Source organism: Pavona decussata, unplaced genomic scaffold (genome assembly GCF_977016875.1).
Source record: "Pavona decussata unplaced genomic scaffold, jaPavDecu1.1 SCAFFOLD_59, whole genome shotgun sequence".
Lineage (NCBI taxonomy): Eukaryota > Metazoa > Cnidaria > Anthozoa > Scleractinia > Agariciidae > Pavona > Pavona decussata.
In genome coordinates, this window is record NW_028145481.1 from 725,006 (window position 1) to 737,074 (window position 12,069).

The 12,069-nt window shown below is 34.4% G+C and overlaps 1 protein-coding gene across 3 annotated transcripts in view; it reads right to left on the minus strand.

The window, feature by feature from the left end:
• The window catches only part of LOC146479307 (uncharacterized), a 161,088-nt gene that overhangs the window by 31,480 nt on the left and 117,539 nt on the right, over positions 1-12,069 (minus strand). For all 3 annotated transcript variants that reach the window (XM_085110969.1, XM_085110970.1, XM_085110968.1), the window contains 3 exons: positions 1,635-1,847; positions 955-1,101; positions 171-371 (listed from right to left, as the gene is read on the minus strand). In XM_085110969.1, the coding sequence (XP_084967095.1) occupies positions 171-371; positions 955-1,101; positions 1,635-1,847 (561 nt within the window). The remainder of the gene's footprint in view (positions 1-170; positions 372-954; positions 1,102-1,634; positions 1,848-12,069) is intronic.

The window sequence follows — 12,069 nt, forward strand, 5'->3', positions numbered from 1 at the left end:
AACACAATGCTGACTTCAAGCGCCGCCATGTTTGGTTTCCATTCTCTCTCCCACCATTCCCTGGGAGATATTAGCAAGATGGCACCACCTGCTAAAAATATTGCAAATTAAATGCCTCCTTTAAGAAATCTTAACAAGAACCCTGGCTAGTACATGCACATGTAGCTCACCATTTTATCAGAAACCCTCTTGAGCCTGTCTAGTGTCTCATCAGAATCTCCAGCCACCACTGCTTCCATCAGAATCTTCTGTGCCACAACTGACCACCGCCGCCGCTCATCATCAGTTTTACCCTTGGCTGGCTGTTCCTGCCCATCAGGACCTTTTTCCTCTGTTTCGTCAGCTTCAGCTTCAGAGATGTCTTCCAAAATCTGCTTTCAAATTTCATAAAAATTCAAAAAGGTGACACTAACTAAAGATATAAAAATAATTGAAGGGGTGTGCAGAATTAGGCCCTAAGTGACTTTTGATGTAAGGTCAAATTCTCATTTTGTTACGCAATGGAATACAAGGCAATTTGGAAGGGAATCTAGCAATTTATCAACAGCCACTCCGTTTTTGTTTTTGTTTTGTTTCAGGCACTCCTTCAATTCTTAAAAATGAACATCAATTTTATGAAAATTTGGGCAAGTTTCTTTCAGTATTGTATAACTTTTAATTTAAAGACAAGCATATTTGTTCTAGCCTCTTATAAATTTATGTCCAAACTAAAGCAGTCTTGAGTCAGACCCAGGTTTGGCCATTTACCAGCATCCACTGACTTGGAAACAGGAACTGCATTGTAAGTGGAGTAAACTGTCTGTGTTAACAACACAACATGACAGATGTGAGACAACAACTCCACCAGCGCCTAATAACATCACAAGACCAGCAAGCTGATTACAAGCACATCATCAGTATTCTGTCATTACACCATCAATATGTACATGTATCTTGTAGATAATAATACTCTACCTTAAAACTGCTATCTGCTGGTTTTCCCGTAACTTTGTGAAACTTATCCCGTGTGTGTTCATCTCTTATCTTCCTGCACAGATGGGGAGGAAGTTCCACTGTGGATGGCATGGTGCAGAAGTGGTGGATGTTATGAGTCTTGATGGGCTACGGAAATGAATGAAACATTCATTTAGATATAGGTTACAGTGACTGTTTGTAGCTGACTGTATACAAAGGTTTGACAAAGGTTTTTATTATTATGCACTATTTCAATGGTTTACATATGTACAAACAAACTTCTTAAGGGTACAAAAAAAAAATAAAGAAACTTAACCACCTGACAAAATAAAATCCATAATGATATTTTCAGAAAATAGGAAGACAGGGATGCCAAAGATGTGCAGTTCTTACTCTGTTGCAGGGTCGATATAATCAATTATTGTCATGATATTTTATGGGGAAAATCACTTTTTTCCCTTAAAAAGGGCTCAACTTAACTTACAAATAGTTATGGCATCAAAACTATTGAGGCTCCAAACTCTTTCCCCTTAGTTCACATTCACTTGCATTTGGTGACAATTATTAAAAATGCCTAAACAAGTTTTTTGTCCTTAGGAAACGTGCCCTAATTTAGAATTATTTGACAAGTTGTAAACATTGACATCATAAATTGTACATTAAAACTGTTGTACGTGTACCTTGCTTTCCTTTTCTGTTTCATTAACTTCCCACGCATCCAAAAACATCACATCTTTCTCCTGTTTGAGATCAATCCACTGTTTCTTCAACTCTTGAGGTAGAAACTCTATGCTATTGACAGGAGCCATCATCTCTTTAGAGCCTAACTCCACCTGCTGGCCTGTAATGCTGATGATGTCTTCTGGAACCACTTCTGATGACAACAACAAACACTAGAACAGAAATAATTTTAATTCAATAAATCAACGGTGAGCAGTGCTTGTTATGAACACAAAGAAGCTGCATTTGCATTTGTTTTATTTTAACCACAATATTAATAACCACCAAAAACTGTTTTATCTTAACAACCCAATTAAAAACCACCAAATATTTTTTTTTAACCAAAAAGTGTTTTACTTTAACCACCGTACCAATAACAAACAAAAAGTGTTTAATTCTAAACACCGTGACTATAACCATTAAAAACTGTTTTATTTTAACCACAATATACAATACGAATACTTGATTAAAATACTGAAACCATTGACAAACGAATCACGACACAAACTACACTCTAACAAGGCATTAATTCACGCTGACAGTACAAATACCTGATGACTATAAACTTGTGTATTTTAAAGTAGAATCACTTTTATCTTAACCATTGAGGTAATAACCACCAAAAACTATTTTATTTTAACCAACGGCTATATATCCAACAACGCAATAACCACTAAACACTGTTTTAATTTACCACCAGGGATATAACAACCAAACACTGTTTTCTTTTAAACACCAAGAATATAACCAGCAAGAACTGTTTTATTTTAACCACTAAGACAATAAACACCAAAAACTGTTTTATTTTAAATGCTGCTAAATATAATTTAGGCTCACTTAGACTCAAGTCAATGCTGTCCTGCGGTATTTGGGCGAGCATTCGTGTTCTGAATCACATAAAGGTTTTTGCAAGGCGTGATATCTGATGCCTTCCAGATGTGCGAGGGCGTGCATGCTGCATTGATCTGTAAATATGCTCGTGGCATGCTTTTTCACGATGACTTTAACCACCGAGGCAATAACCACCAAAACTGTTTTAATTTAAAAAACCAGACAATAACCACCAAAAACTATTTTATTTTAACCACCGAGGCAATAACCACCAAAAATTGTTTTATTTTAACCACCAAGGCAATAACCACCAAAAACTGTTTTATTATAACCACCAATGTACTAACCACCAAAAACTGTTTTATTTTAACCACCGAGGCAATAACCACCAAAAACTGTTTTATTTTAACCACCAAAGCAACAACCACAAAAAACTGTTTTATTTTAACCACCAACGAAACAACCACCAAAAACTGTTTTATTTTAGCCACAGGGGCAATAACCACCAAAAACTGTCTTATTTTAACCACCAAGGCAACAACCACCAAAAACTGTTTTATTTTAACCACCGAGGCAATACCCACCAACCACTGTTTTATTTTAACCACCAAGGCAACAACCACCAAAAACTGTTTTATTTTAGCCACAGGGGCAATAACCGCCAAAAACTGTCTTATTTTAACCACCGAGGCAATAACCACAAAAAACTCTTTTATTTGAACCACCGAGGCAATAACCACCAAAAACTGTTATATTTTAACCACCAAAGCAACAATCACCAAAACCTGTTTTATTTTAACCACCGAGGCCATACCCACCAAAAACTGTTTTATTTTAACCACCAAAGCAACAGCCAGCAAAAACTGTTTTATTTTAACCACCGAGGCAATAACCACCAAAAACTGTTTTATTTTAACCACCGAGGAATTAACCACAAAAACTGTTTTATTTTAACCACCAAAGCAAAAACCACCAAAAACTAATTTATTTTAACCACCGAGGAAAAAACCACTAAAAACTGTTTCATTTTAACCACCGAGGCAATAACCACCAAAAACTGTTTTATTTTAACCACTGTGAGACAATAAACACCAAAAACTGTTTTATTTTAAATGCGACTTAATGTAATTTGGGCTATTAAAGTTAGACTCGAGTCAATGCTGTCCTGCGGTATTTGGGCGGGCATGCGTGTTCTGGATCACATACGGGTTTTTGAAGGGCGTGATATCTGATGCCTTCCAGATGTCCGAGGCTGTGCATGCTGCATCGATCTATAAATATGCTCGTGGCGTGCTTTTTCACGATGAGTTTAATCACCAAAGCAATAACCACCAAGACTGTTTTAATTTAACAACCGAGAAAATAACCACCAAAAACTTTTATTTTGACCACTGAGGAAATAACCACCAAAAACTATTTTATTTTAACTAACAAGGCAATAACCACCAAAAACTGTTTTATTAAAACCACCAAGGTTAATTACATAACCACCAAAAACTGTTTTATTTTAACCACCGAGGCAATAACCATCAAAATCTCTTTTATTTTAAAATCCAAATAAACAACCACCAAAAACTGTTTTTATTTCAACCACTGACTGCCAACAACCACCAAAAACTGTTTTATTTTAACCACCAAAGAAACAACAACCAAAAACTGTTTTATTTTATAACCAAAGAGGCAATAACACCAAAAACTGTTTAATTTTAACCACCGAAGCAATAACTACCAAAAACTGTTTTATTTTAACCACCAAGGGAATAACCACCAAAAACTGTTTTTTTTTAACCACCAAGGCAATAACCACCAAAAACTGTTTTATTTTAACCACCGAGGCAATAACCACGAAAAACTGTTTTATTTTAACCACCGAGGCAATAACCACCAAAAACTGTTTTATTTTAACCACCGAGGCAATAACCACTAAAAACTGTTTTATTTTAACCACCAAGGCAATAACCACCAAAACTGTTTTAATTTAACAACCGAGAAAATAACCACCAAAAACTTTTATTTTAACCACTGAGGAAATAACCACCAAAAACTATTTTATTTTAACTAACAAGGCAATAACCACCAAAAACTGTTTTATTAAAACCACCAAAGTTAATTACATAACCACCAAAAACTGTTTTATTTTAACCACCGAGGCAATAACCATCAAAATCTCTTTTATTTTAAAATCCAAATAAACAACCACCAAAAACTGTTTTTATTTCAACCACTGACTGCCAACAACCACCAAAAACTGTTTTATTTTAACCACCAAAGAACAACAACCAAAAACTGTTTTATTTTATAACCAAAGGGGATATAACACCAAAAACTGTTTAATTTTAACCACCGAAGCAATAACTACCAAAACCTGTTTTATTTTACCACCAAGGGAATAACCACCAAAAACTGTTTTTTTTTTAACCACCAAGGCAATAACCACCAAAAACTGTTTTATTTTAACCACCGAGGCAATAACCACGAAAAACTGTTTTATCTTAACCACCGAGGCAATAACCACCAAAAACTAATTTATTTTAACCACCGAGGCAATAACCACTAAAAACTGTTTTATTTTAACCACCGAGGCAATAATCACAAAAAACTGTTTTATTTTAACCACCAAGGCAATAACGACCAAAAACTATTTTATTTTAACCACCGAGGAAACAACCACCAAAAACTTTTATTTTAACCACCGAGGCAATAACCACCAAAAACTGTTTTATTTTAACCACCGAGGAAACAACCACCAAAAACTGTTTTATTTTAACCACCCAGGCAATAACCACCAAAAACTGTTTTATTTTAACCACCCAGCCAACAACCACCAAACACTGTTTTATTTTAACCACCGAAGCAATAACCACTAAAAACTGTTTTATTTTAACCACCGAGGCAATAACCACCAAAAAGTGTTTTATTTTAAGCAAGAGGCAATAACCACCAAAAACTGTTTTATTTTAACGACCGAAGCAATAACCACTAAAAACTGTTTTATTTTAACCACCGAAGCAATAACCACTAAAAACTGTTTTATTTTAACCACTGAGGCAATAACCACCAAAAACTGTTTTATTTTAACCACCGAGGCAATAACCACCAAAAACTGTTTTATTTTAACCACTGAGGCAATAACCACCAAAAACTGTTTTATTTTAACCACCGAGGCAATAACCACTAAAAACTGTTTTATTTTAACGACCGAAGCAATAACCACTAAAAACTGTTTTATTTTAACCACCGAGGCAATAACCACCAAAAACTGTTTTATTTTAACCACTGTGAGACAATAAACACCAAAAACTGTTTTATTTTAAATGCGACTTAATGTAATTTGGGCTATTAAAGTTAGACTCGAGTCAATGCTGTCCTGCGGTATTTGGGCGGGCATGCGTGTTCTGGATCACATACGGGTTTTTGAAGGGCGTGATATCTGATGCCTTCCAGATGTCCGAGGCTGTGCATGCTGCATCGATCTATAAATATGCTCGTGGCGTGCTTTTTCACGATGAGTTTAATCACCAAAGCAATAACCACCAAGACTGTTTTAATTTAACAACCGAGAAAATAACCACCAAAAACTTTTATTTTGACCACTGAGGAAATAACCACCAAAAACTATTTTATTTTAACTAACAAGGCAATAACCACCAAAAACTGTTTTATTAAAACCACCAAGGTTAATTACATAACCACCAAAAACTGTTTTATTTTAACCACCGAGGCAATAACCATCAAAATCTCTTTTATTTTAAAATCCAAATAAACAACCACCAAAAACTGTTTTTATTTCAACCACTGACTGCCAACAACCACCAAAAACTGTTTTATTTTAACCACCAAAGAAACAACAACCAAAAACTGTTTTATTTTATAACCAAAGAGGCAATAACACCAAAAACTGTTTAATTTTAACCACCGAAGCAATAACTACCAAAAACTGTTTTATTTTAACCACCAAGGGAATAACCACCAAAAACTGTTTTTTTTTAACCACCAAGGCAATAACCACCAAAAACTGTTTTATTTTAACCACCGAGGCAATAACCACGAAAAACTGTTTTATTTTAACCACCGAGGCAATAACCACCAAAAACTGTTTTATTTTAACCACCGAGGCAATAACCACTAAAAACTGTTTTATTTTAACCACCAAGGCAATAACCACCAAAACTGTTTTAATTTAACAACCGAGAAAATAACCACCAAAAACTTTTATTTTAACCACTGAGGAAATAACCACCAAAAACTATTTTATTTTAACTAACAAGGCAATAACCACCAAAAACTGTTTTATTAAAACCACCAAAGTTAATTACATAACCACCAAAAACTGTTTTATTTTAACCACCGAGGCAATAACCATCAAAATCTCTTTTATTTTAAAATCCAAATAAACAACCACCAAAAACTGTTTTTATTTCAACCACTGACTGCCAACAACCACCAAAAACTGTTTTATTTTAACCACCAAAGAACAACAACCAAAAACTGTTTTATTTTATAACCAAAGGGGATATAACACCAAAAACTGTTTAATTTTAACCACCGAAGCAATAACTACCAAAACCTGTTTTATTTTACCACCAAGGGAATAACCACCAAAAACTGTTTTTTTTTTAACCACCAAGGCAATAACCACCAAAAACTGTTTTATTTTAACCACCGAGGCAATAACCACGAAAAACTGTTTTATCTTAACCACCGAGGCAATAACCACCAAAAACTAATTTATTTTAACCACCGAGGCAATAACCACTAAAAACTGTTTTATTTTAACCACCGAGGCAATAATCACAAAAAACTGTTTTATTTTAACCACCAAGGCAATAACGACCAAAAACTATTTTATTTTAACCACCGAGGAAACAACCACCAAAAACTTTTATTTTAACCACCGAGGCAATAACCACCAAAAACTGTTTTATTTTAACCACCGAGGAAACAACCACCAAAAACTGTTTTATTTTAACCACCCAGGCAATAACCACCAAAAACTGTTTTATTTTAACCACCCAGCCAACAACCACCAAACACTGTTTTATTTTAACCACCGAAGCAATAACCACTAAAAACTGTTTTATTTTAACCACCGAGGCAATAACCACCAAAAAGTGTTTTATTTTAAGCAAGAGGCAATAACCACCAAAAACTGTTTTATTTTAACGACCGAAGCAATAACCACTAAAAACTGTTTTATTTTAACCACCGAAGCAATAACCACTAAAAACTGTTTTATTTTAACCACTGAGGCAATAACCACCAAAAACTGTTTTATTTTAACCACCGAGGCAATAACCACCAAAAACTGTTTTATTTTAACCACTGAGGCAATAACCACCAAAAACTGTTTTATTTTAACCACCGAGGCAATAACCACTAAAAACTGTTTTATTTTAACGACCGAAGCAATAACCACTAAAAACTGTTTTATTTTAACCACCGAAGCAATAACCACTAAAAACTGTTTTATTTTAACCACCGAGGCAATAACCACCAAAAACTGTTTTATTTTAAGCAAGAGGCAATAACCACCAAAAACTGTTTTATTTTAACCACCGAGGCAATAACCACTAAAAACTGTTTTATTTTAACGACCGAAGCAATAACCACTAAAAACTGTTTTATTTTAACCACCGAAGCAATAACCACTAAAAACTGTTTTATTTTAACCACCGAGGCAATAACCACCAAAAACTGTTTTATTTTAAGCAAGAGGCAATAACCACCAAAAACTGTTTTTCTTTAACCACCGAGGCATTAACCACCAAAAACTGTTCTATTTAAACCACCGAGGCAATAACCACGAAAAACTGTTTTACTTTCACCACACAGGCAATAACCACTAAAAACTGTTTTATTTTAACGACCGAGGCAATAACCACCAAAAACTATTTTTCTTTAACCACCGAGGCATTAACCACCAAAAACTGTTTTATTTAAACCACCGAGGCAATAACCACGAAAAACTGTTTTACTTTAACCACACAGGCAATAACCACTAAAAACTGTTTTATTTTAACCACCGAGACAATAAACACCAACAACTGTTTTTCTTTAACCACCGAGGCAATAACCACTAAAAACTGTTTTATTTTAACCACTGAGACAATAACCACCAAAAACTCTTTTATTTTAACCACCGAGGAAACAACCACAAAAAACTGTTTTATTTTAACCACGAAGGCAATAACCACCAAAAACTGTTTTATTTTAAACAACGAGGCAATAACCACTAAAAAGTGTTTTATTTTAACCACCGAGGCAATAAACACCAAAAACTGTTTAATTTTAACCACCGAGGCAACAACCTAAAAAACTGTTTTATTTTAACCACCAAGGCAATAACCGCCATAAACTGTTTTATTTTAACCACCGAGGCAACAACGACCAAAAGCTGTTTGATTTTAACCACAGAGGCAATAACCACCAAAAACTGTTTTATTTTAACCACCGAAGCAACAACCACCAAAAACTGTTTTATTTTAACCACCGAGGCAATACCCACTAAAAACTGTTTTATTTTAACCACCGAGACAATAACAACCAAAAACCTTTTTTTCTTCAACCACCGAGGCAATAACCACAAAAACTGTTTTATTTTAACAACCGAGGCAATAACCACCAAAAACTGTTTGATTTTAACCACTGAGGCAACAATGACAAAAAAGTGTTTTATTTTAACCACCGAGGCAACAAGTACGAAAAACTGTTTTATTTTAACCACCAAGGCAATGACCACCAAAAACTGTTTTATTTTAACCACCAAGGCAATAATCACCAAAAACTGTTTTATTTTAACCACCGAGGCAATAAACACCAAAAACTGTTTTATTTTAACCACCGAGGCAACAACCTAAAAAACTGTTTTATTTTAACCACCGAGGCATCAATCACAAAAAACTGTTTAATTTAACCACCAAGGCAATAACCACTAAAAACTGTTTTATTTTAACCACCGAGGCAATAACAACCAAAAACTGTTTTATTTTAACCACCAAGGCAATAAACACCAAAAACTGTTTTATTTTAATCACCGAGGCAACAACCTAAAAAACTGTTTTATTTTAACCACCAAAGCAATAACCACCAAAAACTGTTTTATTTTAACCATCGAGGCAAAAACCACAAAAAACAGTTTTATTTTAACCACCAAGGCAATAACCACCAAAAACTGTTTTATTTTAACCACCGAGGCAATAACCACCAAAAACTGTTTTATTTTAACCACCGAGGCAATAACCACCAAAAAGTGTTTTATTTTAGTCTGAGGCAATAACCACCAAAAACTGTTTTATTTTAACCACCGAGGCAATAACCACAAAAAACTGTTTTATTTTAACCACCAAGGCAACACCCACCAAAAACTGTTTTATTTTAACCACCGAGGCAATAACCACCAAAAACTGTTATAATTTAACCACCGACGCAATAACCACCAAAAACTGTTTTATTTTAACCTGGAGCAATAACCACCAAAAACTGTTTTATTTCAACAAGCGAGGCAATAACCACAAAAAACTGTTATTTTTTAACCACCGATGTAATAACCACCAAAAACTGTTTTATTTTAACCTGGAGCAATAACCACCAAAAACTGTTTTATTTTAACCACAGAGGCAACAAGCACCAAAAATTGTTTAATTTAAACCACCGAGCCAATAACCACCAAAAACTGTTTTACTTTAACCACACAGGCAATAACCACTAAAAACTGTTTTATTTTAACCACCTCGGCAACAACCACCAAAAACTGTTTTATTTAAACCACCGAGGCAATAACCACCAAAAACTGTTTTACTTTAACCACAGAGGCAATATCCACTAAAAACTGTTTTATTTTAACCACCGAGGCAATAACCACCAAAAAACTGTTTTACTTTAACCACACAGGCAATATCCACTAAAAACTGTTTTATTTTAACCACCGAGGCAATAACCACCAAAAACTGTTTTATTTTAACCACCGGGGCAACAACCACCAAAAACTGTTTTATTTTAACCACTAAGGCAACAACCTAAAAAACTGTTTTATTTTAACCACCGAGGCAATAACCACCAAAAACTGTTTTATTTTAACCACCGAGGCAATAACCACTAAAAACTGTTTTATTTTAACCACCGAGGGAATAACAACCAAAAACTGTTTTATTTTAACCACCGAGGCAATAACCACCAAAAACTGTTTTATTTTAACCACCGAGGCAATAACCACCAAAAACTGTTTTATTTTAACCACCGAGGCAATAACCACTAAAAACTGTTTTATTTTAACCACCGAGGCAATAACCACCAAAAACTGTTTTATTTTAACAAGCGAGGCAATAACCACCAAAAACTGTTATTTTTTAACCACCGATGTAATAACCACCAAAAACTGTTTTATTTAAACCTGGAGCAATAACCACCAAAAACTGTTTTATTTTAACCACCGAGGCAATAACCACTAAAAACTGTTTTATTTTAACCACCGAGGGAATAACAACCAAAAACTGTTTTATTTTAACCACCGAGGCAATAACCACCAAAAACTGTTTTATTTTAACCACCGAGGCAATAACCACCAAAAACTGTTTTATTTTAACCACCGAGGCAATAACCACTAAAAACTGTTTTATTTTAACCACCGAGGCAATAACCACCAAAAACTGTTTTATTTTAACAAGCGAGGCAATAACCACCAAAAACTGTTATTTTTTAACCACCGATGTAATAACCACCAAAAACTGTTTTATTTTAACCTGGAGCAATAACCACCAAAAACTGTTTTATTTTAACCACAGAGGCAACAAGCACCAAAAATTGTTTAATTTAAACCACCGAGCCAATAACCACCAAAAACTGTTTTACTTTAACCACACAGGCAATAACCACTAAAAACTGTTTTATTTTAACCACCTCGGCAACAACCACCAAAAACTGTTTTATTTAAACCACCGAGGCAATAACCACCAAAAACTGTTTTACTTTAACCACAGAGGCAATATCCACTAAAAACTGTTTTATTTTAACCACCGAGGCAATAACCACCAAAAAACTGTTTTACTTTAACCACACAGGCAATATCCACTAAAAACTGTTTTATTTTAACCACCGAGGCAATAACCACCAAAAACTGTTTTATTTTAACCACCGGGGCAACAACCACCAAAAACTGTTTTATTTTAACCACTAAGGCAACAACCTAAAAAACTGTTTTATTTTAACCACCGAGGCAATAACCACCAAAAACTGTTTTATTTTAACCACCGAGGCAATAACCACTAAAAACTGTTTTATTTTAACCACCGAGGGAATAACAACCAAAAACTGTTTTATTTTAACCACCGAGGCAATAACCACCAAAAACTGTTTTATTTTAACCACCGAGGCAATAACCACCAAAAACTGTTTTATTTTAACCACCGAGGCAATAACCACTAAAAACTGTTTTATTTTAACCACCGAGGCAATAACCACCAAAAACTGTTTTATTTTAACCACCAAGGCAATAACCACCAAAAACTGTTTTATTTTAACCACTAAGGCAACAATCTAAAAAACTGTTTTATTTTAACCACCGAGGCA